Below are 12,091 nucleotides of genomic sequence, written 5' to 3' on the forward strand. Positions count from 1 at the left end.
TGGGTTTAACTGAGCTTAAGTTTTCAGTCATAGTTTCCCTTGTAAGAGCGTACAGAGTTGGCTAACGGGAAATATTTAACCTACTGTGGTTTTATCAGCCAAGAGCTTCTCAATGACCTCAATCAGACAGTCCTTCTGCTCTGGGTCCAAGCTGAGAGGAGACAACAGACATGTGTCAGGAAGTCAAGGAGCTGGATTCTATCTCTCTCGTTCTGTCTATATCTCTTTCGTACAGACACCCCCCCCCCCCCCCCACCCCACCCATGTTATACCTGTAGAGTTTGGGGATGGCGTGAGCTGCCGTCTTCCTCACATAGGGGGACATGTCGGAGGCAGCCTCTTTGATGGCCAGCATCATGATAGGGACAATAATGGTGACTCTGATGCTGGAGAGCACACGCAGAGCACTGGCCCGGATCAACTGGTTAGGGTCCTAGAAAGACAGACAGAGAGAGAGGCAGCGAGAAACAGAGAGAGAGAGAGAGAAAAATGTTAAGAGATCATTGAATGACTCAATTAACTCAATTACTTCCTTTATTATACATATGGCTATTATTTACTGCTGGGAGGTTCTGTAGGTCCAGTGTGAATTCAGTGAAGTGTCAAAAAACCCATGACCGGCCTCCCGGGTGGCGCAGTGGTTAAGGGCGCTGTACTGCAGTGCCAGCTGTGCCACCAGAGACTCTCGGGCCGCGACCGGAGGGTGAGTGGGGCGACGCACAATTGGCATAGTGTCGTCCGGGTTAGCGAGGGTTTGGCCGGTAGGGATATCCTTGTCTCATCGCGCACCAGCGACTCCTGTGGCGGGCCGGGCGCAGTGCACGCTAACCAAGGTTGCCAGGTGCACGGTGTTTCCTCCGACACATTGGTGCGGCTGGCTTCCTGGTTGGATGCGCGCTGTGTTAAGAAGCAGTGCGGCTTGGTTGAGTTGTGTATCGGAGGACTTATGACTTTCAACCTTCGTCTCTCCCGAGCCCGTACGGGAGTTGTAGCGATGAGACAAGATAGTAGCTACTAACAATTGGATACCACGAAATTGGGGAGAAAAAGGGGGTAAAAATTCAACAACAACAAACAAAAAAACGAACAAAAAAAAACACCATGACCATCAATCATAGAGAAACTTACTGATATGCTTCATGTACTTTTTGGACCTAGTTGGACCTAGCAGCAGCCTTATGTGTGGCAGCGAGGATAGTGACAAACGAGAACTCTAATCTCAGAATTAACTATCGATTGGCTATTAATCTGTGTGAGAGAGAGAGAGAGAGAGAGTGGAAGGGGGGGAAAAAAGAGGTGAACACTGGAAATGGAAATGGGAGAGAGAGATGAGACCTAGCTATTTTTTTTTTTAACCACCTCTGGAATCTCATCTCAGCTTCAGTAGGAGAGCAGGTGAAACAGATGGTTATTGTAAAATGGCTGGAGAGGAATCCCCTGCTCCTGCTGTGTATGTGTCTGTGTGTGAAGAAAGAAATAATGATCTTACGACTTTGATAATTGAACTCGTTTTGTCTTGTCATAACACCACCATCGGATCATGTCACGTGTTCCCAACTCAATGGACCCCCTTTACTCCAGAGTAGATAGAAGTTGCCGCTCACCACAGGTCCAGGGTCAGATATCTTTGTCTCCATCCAATGGTTAAGGTTAGGATCAAGGGGTAGGATATCTAATGCTAGATCTGTGGTTATGGGCAAGGTGACTGACCTTCAGGCCTCTCTGAAAGGTTGAAATGGAGAGCAGAGCCAGATCCTGCTGCTCCTCAGCATAGCGCACCAGGTACACATAGACCAGCTTCTTCACCTGAGATAGTGAAGAGGTCGGGGAAGAGGAGAGAGGGGGGGAACTTGAGACATGACGGTACAACACACCATTGGATATATTCCCCAAAACCTGCCATTTATCAATCTACTATGCTTCTATTCATTGCCATTCACTGGCATTCATAGGCAGTCTATAAGAAAAACCATCACCTTAATATTTGCCTCGCATCCACACCTTGTTTCACATGAAACAGAGCAATATTCAGTCTGGATGCAAGACAACCTAAACATTGCCAAGCCTTCAACTACTCTTGTGCCTCTATATTGTTTGCTTCACTGTCTGCTTGAGATAGTTTACAAAATGAAAATAACGGGCAATTTCTCCAATGAAGGTATTAACAGTTCGATATATAGGCCTATGCACGGCTCAAAGATCTAAAAAACGTAACGCCAGTACCCCCCTGAAAAATAAATGTATATGTGACCTCAACTTCATGCTACAGTATATGTGGGATGGCTGGCTGGCTCCAAGACTTACCTCGATGTTCTTGCAGGCCACATTCTTCACCACTGCTGGGAAGAGGTCCGAGGCATTCTTCCCTCTGGCGATCATCTGGGGATCACAAACCCAGTACAGAACAGTCACACACTGGACTGCACTGTCAAAACCAGCCATTTAGCCGTGTATTATTGGATTAGTGAGTAATGATGAACACTCAAATGCATAGCAGCAGACAGTAGCCTGAATCTCAAATGACAGTGTGGGCTTTAAAGAAAGATATTATGTCCATGTGGAATGGAGTCAAACACATGATTTCATATGTTTGATATGGTAAAAATGTATTCAGTTCTAGACATTACAATGAGCCCGTCCCTCCTATAGCTTCTCCCGCCAGCCTCCACTGTAGTACATGTTCTGCTGTTCTATTGCGTATGCAATGATGTTCGAGAGAGAGAAAAAAAGCAGTGTTTGTTGTTTGCAGTAACTTTGTTGTTGTGAAATCCCAAACTGACGTGGCAGTTTCAGCAACGAAGGATTCCAGCTTTAAAGGGAAACCCAGCAATATGACATCATACACACACAATGAGATGTAGCTGTTGTCACGTCACATGGTGACAATACTGAAGTCATCCCCGGGCAGATGGATGTAACCTGTTCTCTGAGCAATTTCATGGTGACATTTCCTCGTTGCTGACTGATGACACTGTGCACGCAGCTCCACAACACAAAAAAAAAACGTTGGGTTTTCTAGACGTTTATCCACACCGACCAACCACCCTCCTATCGTTGTTGACTTAAGTAATCATCTGTTTTATGTAACCATACCAAACATATCATACTAAATTGGGTTTCTCGGAATTACGTACAGAATAATATGAAATGCTCTGAGACCAGGTCGTTGCAGGGTTAATAAGCCCGCCACTCACTGCACTACTAGATATATCTTCGCAAATCTACGAAAAATATAAACGCTCTGTCACAACAAAAATACTAAATTGGATAAGTCCAATCGATTGTGAGATATGGCATATACATTTTATATGATACATTTTGGGTCGCAGGTTCACAATTTTACCTTTTCTGAGATCGCTGCCCATCAAAGAGGAAAAAGCCACCAGTTTATGCAACAGCACACGCAGGAGGGGGCTGCTCATAAAACACAACACACTGGCAGTTTTCAAAATAGCCTACATCAGAATTTTGCACACCACAACACGCCTTTTAGCCTACTATATTGTCAGAAGCATCATCAGACCTCGGTAGTAGCCTATTTATCTCTCTTTCAATGCTCTGGAAACCAAGCAGAAAATCCTGTGCTCTAAAGATGGCATCATAGCCACACAAATACATTATAAGATAATTGTCGATCTGATCAGAAACAGTGTGCTCACAACCTTAATCTCCTAAATTATGTCGCTGATGTATTTTGTTTGAATTTTGGAATAGATTGCGCAATAGAGCCCCACAGTGGAGGTGTCATAATACCCATAAACCCTAGCAGCCAAACAGGGACATGGTTTTTCCACCATTCATTTTTCCCATAGGGAATTTTAGAAACACTTAAAATAAGGGCTGTGTTTCGTGTAAGCTTACACTGGCGTGATGTTTTGATAACCATGTAAATCTCTCTCGGACAAGGTGACTTATCAATATATTCGGCTCTATTTCCTCTCAGATTCAGAAATGCTAATTAGTAAATCCCTGCAAGCTCCTGCACGTCATCGCGAAGAACACATTTCCATTTGATAAAATTTGCCTACATTCTCTTGCTCGCTCGAGGAAGGCAATTTGGGGTAATAATAGTATATTTGATCTAACCCAATGAAAACTTGGATGTGAGCATGAAACACATTTCAATAGATGCATGCATCAGTACCTAAGCTATCTATTATATCTGCAACAGAAATTCATTTACAAGGATATGTTCGGTGTCAGCTGGCTTCTGGATGAAATTTATAATCAAATGATACATTTATTTCATAAATAATCCTTATAGCCCATATATGTCATCCCATGAAGCGGAGGTTATGTTGTACACTCACTAGTCTTTCCCTATCAATTTACTAGATATATGATATGATCTCACCATGCAATGAGGGAAGTAGCCTACAGTCAGAGAGGGAAGACGGACAAATGTGTAAACTGCAGCCCGCAATTCGAGGCGTTCCTGCATGTGGGCATTCTTGCATCTGCAGGACTGCCCCACCCCCCATCCCCCTCAAGCATCCCATTGGTTCCTTCATGAACAACCCCCCTCGAGCACCCCATTGGTTCCTACATCAACGTCCCCCCTCAAGCATAACATCTTCATGCTTGTGTGACATTTTGAAAGTGGGTCAAAAGGGAAATAAAAGTATTATCCGAGTGTCCTTCACTCACGCCTGCCCTCACCGTCGTTAACAGAACTGCAGGAAAACAGTGCCCGACAGGCAGAATCAAGAGGACACTGTCTACCGGTTGCCCCGTTTCCAGTTAGTACAGCAGGCGGGAGGCTGGAGTGAGACAATGTGCTAGCTAACTAGCTAGTGTAACCGGTGTCAAATGGTTAGCGGGGTGCACGCTAATAGCGTTTCAAATCGGTGACATCACTCGCTCTGAGACTTTGAAGTAGTCATTTCCCTTGGTCTGCAAGGGCCGCGGCTTTTGTGGAGCGATAGGTAACGATGCTTCGAGGGTGTCAGTTGTTGATGTCTGCAGAGGGTCCCTGGTTCGAGCCCAGGTTGGGGCGAGGAGAGGCACGGAGGCAACACTGTTACACTAGTTTGCGACACCATGTGCTTGCTTGCTAGTTAGCTAGCAGATTGTGTAACCCCCGCCTGCTGTGTACCGGAGAAAACCGTGCCCGACAGGTGGGGGCAAAGGACACGGTCTACCAATGTTGTCCCCGCCTACTGCTAACTACTCTGGTACACCGCAGGCGGGGGCGACACTGTGTGCTTGCGACACAGTATGCTAGCTTACTAGTTAGCGAACCAGCACATGGTGTCGCCCCCACATGTCGTGTACCGGAGTCCTATTTAGGACTAGCTGGCTAAGCTAGCCCACAGTGTCCTTCGCTCCCGCCTGCCGAACACCTGCCCTTGCTGTCATTAACAGAGCTGCGGGAAAACACTGCCAAACAGGCAGGGGCGAAGGACACGTGTGTACTAGTTGTAGCTAGTTACCATTGTTGCCCCCGGAATTAGGATTAGGTTAGCGCCTTTCCTCATTGCTTAGCAGAGATCTCAGAAAAGGTAAAATTGTGAACCCACCACAGGAGGTTGGTGGCACCTTAATTGGGGAGGTTGGGCTAGTGGTAATGGCTGGAGTGGAATAAGTGGAATGGTATCAAATACACAATTTCCATGTGGTTGAGCCATTTGCACCGTTCTGGTAATTATTATGAGCCGTTTTCCAATCAGCAGCCTCCTGTGGAACAGATTATTTCAATTCACTGTATCACAATTTCAGTTGGTCAGAAGTTTACATACACTAAGTTGACTGTGCCTTTAAACAGCTTGGGAAATTCCATAAAACGATGTTATGGCTTTAGAAGCTTCTGATAGGCTAGTTGACATAATTTGAGTCAATTGGAGGTGTACCTTTGGATGTATTTAAAGGCCTACCTTCAAACTAAGTGCCTCTTTGCTTGACATCATGGGAAAATCAAAAGACCTCAGAAAAAAATTGCAGACCTCCACAAGACTGGTTGATCCTTGGGAGCAATTTCCAAACACCTGAAGGTACCACGTCCATCTGTACAAATAATAGCACGCAAGTATAAACACCATGGGACCATGCAGCCGTCATACCGTCTCCTAGAGATGGACATACTTTTGTGCGAAAAGTGCAAATCAATCCAAGAACAACAGCAAAGGACGATGAAGATGCTGGAGGAAACAGGTACAAAAGTATCGATATCCACAGTAAAACGAGTCCTATATCGACATAACCTGAAAGGCTGCTCAGCAAGGAAGAAGCCACTGTTCCCAAACTGCCATAAAAAAAGCCAGACTACGGTTTGCAACTGCACATGGGGACAAAGATCGTACTTTTTGGAGACATGTCCTCTGGTCTGAGGAAACAAAAATAGAACTGAAAAAGGGGGACGCTTGCAAGCCGAAGAGCACCATCCCAACCATGAAGCACCGGGGTGGCAGCATCATGTTGTTGTGGGGGTGCATTGCTGCAGGAGGGACTGGTGCACTTCACAAAATAGACGGCATCATGAAGAAGTAAAATGATGTGGATATATTGAAGCAACATCTCAAGACATCAGTTAAAGTTAAAGTTAAAGCTTGGTTGCAAATGGGTCTTCCAATGACCCCAAGCATACTTCCAAAGTTTTGGCAAAATGGCTTAAGGACAACAAAGTCAATGTATTGGAGTGGCCATCACAAAGCCCTGACCTCAATCCCATAGAACATTTGTGGGCAGATCTGAAAAAGCGTGTGCAAGCAAGGAAGCCTACAAACCTGACTCAGTTACACCAACTCTGTCAGGAGGAATGGGCCAAAATTCACCAAATGTATTGTGGGAAGCTTGTGGAAGGCTACTCGTAACGTTTGACCCAAGTTAAACAATTTAAAGGCAATGCTACCAAATACTAATTGAGTGTATGTAAACTAACTGACCTAAGACATGGAATTTTTACTAGGATTAAATGTCAGGAAGTGTGAAAAACTGAGTTTAAATGTATTTGGCTAAGGTGTATGAAAACTTCCGACTTCAACTGTATATGTCATAACTCACAAACGATTGGACTTCCCCAATTCAGTATTTTGATTGTGAGAGAACGTTTATATTTTTAATATATTTGTGTTATTCCAAAAAGTTATATCTACCATTGCAGTGAATGGTGGGGATGTATATCAGATTTGTTATGGTATTTCCACACTATGAGGTTGAAAATGATAATGCCCTTTTAGTGTAAAAAATAAACACCCAGAATTTCAGCCTGTTCAGGTGAGATGGAGTTTTTGGCCCACCAGCATGACATCACATATTTTATTTGCATATGTATCCTCCTACTTTGAAGGGGTAAGCAGGGTAGACTCTGGAGTCTAGACCTGGGTGTCAAACTCATTTTGCCCTGGGGGCCACATTTGGCCGCACTGACAATTAGTTATATTTCCAAAGCCATCAACATTTTTGCTAAAAATAGTCCTCTATCTATTATTTTGGGAATTTTCTATGCTCACTGGCAGTGAGTGATTATTAGTGAGATGTAAACAGTCAAGAAACTGTATGAATAGAGGTCCATAATCATTTCTACATCATTTCAATTTAGTTTGATTTATTTTAAAGTATATTGTCGCCCCCCCACACATTTTTTAAACTCAAACCACACGAGGGCCGGATTGGACGCCCTCACAGTCGGATCCGGCCCGTGGGTCGTATTTTTGACACCCCTGGCCGAGACGATTATATCCGCCAATCAGGATTGTGTATATAAAAATAAAGATAAGGAGGCTCAGCGAAATGATAAAACCTGTATTTGGAGTTATATTCATAAAATAAACAGTTTTTTTTTTTTTGACATACAGTGATGATATTATTATTTTTTAAGACAGCATGGCTTTAAAAGATGTTAACCAATTATCCTATCCTTTTGTCAAAGTAGACTGAACTTGAAACCTTATACTTTGTGTAACAGTACTGGCGGCAGGCAACCTACATTCGCAGTCGAACGGACTTATATTTGACCACAAACTTACCTCGGCCTAGCTTCATTTTCCCCTCCACCTCTCTAACTATTCTCAGATATAAATTATGCAGTGACGGCTGCTCTGCTTCAGTAGTAAGAAACTGACACCAATAATGAATATTCTCTCGCCTTCTCTTACAGCTGTCGTCCTTGATGGGACGTCTGGGATCAGTCTTAGGAACGGCAGATATTCAAACTCAATACCTCAGGCTATTCTTGTTATCAGGAGCACATTTTCGACAGTAGCAGAGGAGGAAATGATTTATGCGAAAGAGGAAAGAGAAAGCGTACTCCAGAAAATAAACTGTTCTGCCTTTACAATTACATAATTAATGTCATGAATATTTTAAAAGCTACTGTATTCATAATAGATGTCGATTGGAAAATGCAAAGGCTGCCACTGACGTATGTGCTAATTGGGACAACCAGGAGGGTAACTCACACAAGTTTGAAGACTAAAGCCTACGGATGGTTGTCAAAGCTTGGACTATGACCCTTTATCAACCACTAGAAGGATATAATATATGGAAGGATATAGGATGAATGCCATCTATGATTTCCAAAATAGTGTGGGCTACTGTGTTTACAGAAATCAGAATTACTCAACGAGTAAGATCTGAAACTTTACCAAGGACATGGGGTGGAAAATGTCAAAATTACAGCAAAAGCACTGAAAACAGATTTGAAAGTATGTTTTTTTGAGTAATTTTTTTATGATGGACAGAAGGTGTCAAGGTGACAGTGAATCCTCTTCGAAAATATTGAGTCTGTTTCTCTTTTTACTCCCGTTTGGTTATTTTGAGAGAGAGAATATTGAACGTTTTTTCCAAAGATTCCTCATGTGCTTGATTTCTCGCCTCCACCTGAGTAATCAAGGAAAGACTTCTGAGATTCACCCAGTGAGTTTTTTGTTGTTGAAGATGGTGGTGGTTGACAGTGGATATGAAGACAGCAGTACTCACAGCCACAATCCTCTTCATAGCTTCCAGCTTCAGGGAGTCTTTGTTGCTGTCCAGCATCTCTTTCAAGTCATCATGTCTGGGGGAAGAAGAAGGAAGAGTCTTCAATTACTGAAGTTATCCAGACTAGCCACTTTCTGGTGTAAAGGTAATTAGCAACCTTGTCTGAGACCTGAAGACTCATTTTAGCTCCCTGAGCTTATTCCTAAGGCTTTAGCTCAGCAGGCTAAAACAGTTTGTGGAGTGCCGATGACCCCGTTTTCACACCCAGTTGATCACACTAACAGACATCTACGTCTGTGGTTGAGAGCAACTTCTACCTCGAGCATGTAACTATGGCAGCTGATGGGTAACGAGATACTTCTGGGTCCCGTTTAGTAGGCACGAAACCATCATAATTTTTCAATAAGAAGCACTCATATTTGTTTTCTAATTTAATATAGATGTAGGAAAAAAAACAGGATGAGGGACATGTCAAAATCCATATTTTTTTGCACTTTAGCAAGTCTTTATTCATGTCAAAATGTATTGAACTTTCCATGTGGTCTATATTAAAGGGTACAATTCAATATTGGTGCACAATTCTGCATCAAAGAGATGCAAAATGTACTCTATTCTTGGAACGACCCACGAGACGAGATTTGGAAGGATGGCCACGCGAGACTATATTTGACATGCTCCATAAATATTGCAATGTAGGCTTGATCGAATATAGAGCTATGAGTCTAGGTTGACAATATTAAACAAACTGAAATCTTTCGAACAGCAATCCCAACCTATTTGTGACACTGTACGTGGAGTAGCGAAGCACGTTTTTGCAGTGGCTTGACTCATTCACTCATCATGGCTCTCCTCTGTATTGTGGAAGCTTTGTTATTGTTTCAACTGCGGATTGCCCCTTTAAGGCTGTCACGAGAGACTACCTGTTCAGTAAAGCCACAAAGCCAGTCCCAGTGACAGCACAATGGTTACATTGAATCCCATGCTATCGAGTCTGAAGATATGAAACAGTATATCAATGACAATTTGGTTAAATGGTTTACTCTGAATATAGAAAAAAAGCTAGACTATAGATGTGAATTATTCAATTAGAAGTCCAGTGACCACCTCAGTATATATCACAGGCTTGAATGTGAGGGATGATGCTTTCCAATCTACCTCATTGATACTATAACTGCCTATTGCACTTTCAGTCTAGAGGTCCTGTATACTCAGCAAATAGTTAAGTGATTAGTTTGGGTTGGTCATCATCTCTGATCATTACCATTGTGCCACCCCCACCCCCCTCGATACACTTCTAAGGAGCAGCAACTTGGGCACTAAGTAACAATGCTATTTAAGTAACTACGCAATTCCAAGTAACAACGCTAAATAGTGTAAGGTAGGGGGGCAATAAAGCAATACATCATAAGACAATAAATCAAAACCATGACTGTCCGTAAAGAAAGCATGGAAGACAGTGGTTTTAACTTTTCTTTACTAAATGTAATCCTATGGTGAGCTAAATATGGGAGAAACGTGGGAAGAATGCAGAGGGACAACAGAAGACCAAGCAACTCGCAGTCGAATTCCCCCTCTTCATAGATATATTCACTAACTGTTAAATACTCATCTGAATTAAGCCTGAACAGTGTAAAAATAGGCCTCAACACGATGGCACATGTCACAAAAATGCTCCTGCTCCCGTACACACACATGTGCACATGCATACAGACATAGACACACACACACACACACACACACACACACACACACACACGAGAGCCCTCCTGGAGCCTGTTATTCACACTTGGCTGAGGAGATGTCCAAACAGGCCCTGAGAGAGACACCACAGCACAACACTCTATAGTTTGTGTGAAAGATAAAACACACACAGTGTTTCTATGGCAACAGTCATTCGTTTCTTTAGCACAGGTGATCAATGGAGTCGTTAGTAAGATCCCCCCCCAGCTAACTAATTTCACATAAGAGATAGGACATGCAGGCAGAGTGTGAATTACACTGTGACATTCGGGGGTGTACATATTTTTTATGGGAATTCCTATTTGGCGTGCACTTTTTTTTTATGGGCCTAATAGTAAAAGACATATATTTTAACAGTACACATGTAGTGCAATTTAATGTGGAGTTAACACAAGCAGTCATGATGTTCTCATCTGATTGTTAAACAAATCTCTTTAAAAAAAAGTAGGCTACCTGTGCACAATCGTCCAAAAGAATTCCAGCATCTAAACAGTGCACTGTGCACCTGCCATTTGATGGGAAAGAGACATCTGTTACAAAACACCAAAACGTGTAACGACATTCGACGATTGCCATTAGACCTACAGTCTGAATTCATTTGATGCGTCTTGCTGACAAATGTACTTTTTTTTGTCAAAAGAAAAGTCGGGACACCTGAAAAGGGGCTGAAATACGGGATTCAAGTACAGCTGTGTCTGTCCCGAGCTCATCCATGCAGAAAACTGTGAGGGCCCAGTTGAAACAATGTTGCAAGTTCGCTAGCGAAAGCTCAACCCACTGGGCACACGCTGGTTGAATCAACATTGTTTCCACGTCATTTCAATGAAATGACGTTGAACCAACGTGGAATAGACATTGAATTGATGTCTGTGCCCAGTGGGAGAGAGAAAAAGACAGACAGGAGATGAATGCGATTGAAAGAACCTAAACCAACTGTGTCACTGGTTTAAACCATGTCAGAGATGTGGGGGTGTTCGTTTAATTTGGAATAAGCTTTTATTTTCATATTTGACACTGTAGCATAACAGTACACAATTGCATTTTAAGCAACTAGGAGAATGGTTAGACTAACGTTTGACGAAAGTTTGAGTTTTGTTGCATCTCATTCGGTGGCCATGATCCCCTGTAATTCATGCACTTTTACTATCATAACTGATTTGGTATTGACCATGCTCTGTTTAAAAGCCGCCTATATTAATATGTTACTGGAAAAAGCACACAGATGCCTGCTCATTTGCTGATAGTCTCAATAGTGTACTCTACAGACACTTTACGGTAACTTGCTGGCAGCCAGTTGCCTGTATTTTACCGTTAATGAAGGTGCCGTATGTTACTGTACAGTATTTTACGGTATCCAATACTGTTACTGGAACTGATTTATTGTACCAATAATGCTACTGTAGCCATTTTACGTTAACATATACTCTTACCGTAA

At 42.8% G+C, this 12,091-nt stretch overlaps 1 protein-coding gene across 19 annotated transcripts in view; it reads right to left on the minus strand.

Moving 5' to 3' along the window:
* The window catches only part of LOC115134571 (AP-3 complex subunit beta-2), a 90,893-nt gene that overhangs the window by 37,106 nt on the left and 41,696 nt on the right, over window positions 1–12,091 (minus strand). For all 19 annotated transcript variants that reach the window (XM_029668712.2, XM_029668710.2, XM_029668709.2 and 16 more), the window contains exons 2-6: window positions 8,917–8,992; window positions 2,305–2,379; window positions 1,711–1,806; window positions 273–433; window positions 85–151 (exon numbers count right to left, since the gene is read on the minus strand). In XM_029668712.2, coding sequence (XP_029524572.1) covers window positions 85–151; window positions 273–433; window positions 1,711–1,806; window positions 2,305–2,379; window positions 8,917–8,992 — 475 coding nt within the window. The remainder of the gene's footprint in view (window positions 1–84; window positions 152–272; window positions 434–1,710; window positions 1,807–2,304; window positions 2,380–8,916; window positions 8,993–12,091) is intronic.

This window comes from Oncorhynchus nerka, linkage group LG9a (assembly GCF_034236695.1).
Source record: "Oncorhynchus nerka isolate Pitt River linkage group LG9a, Oner_Uvic_2.0, whole genome shotgun sequence".
Classification (NCBI taxonomy): domain Eukaryota; kingdom Metazoa; phylum Chordata; class Actinopteri; order Salmoniformes; family Salmonidae; genus Oncorhynchus; species Oncorhynchus nerka.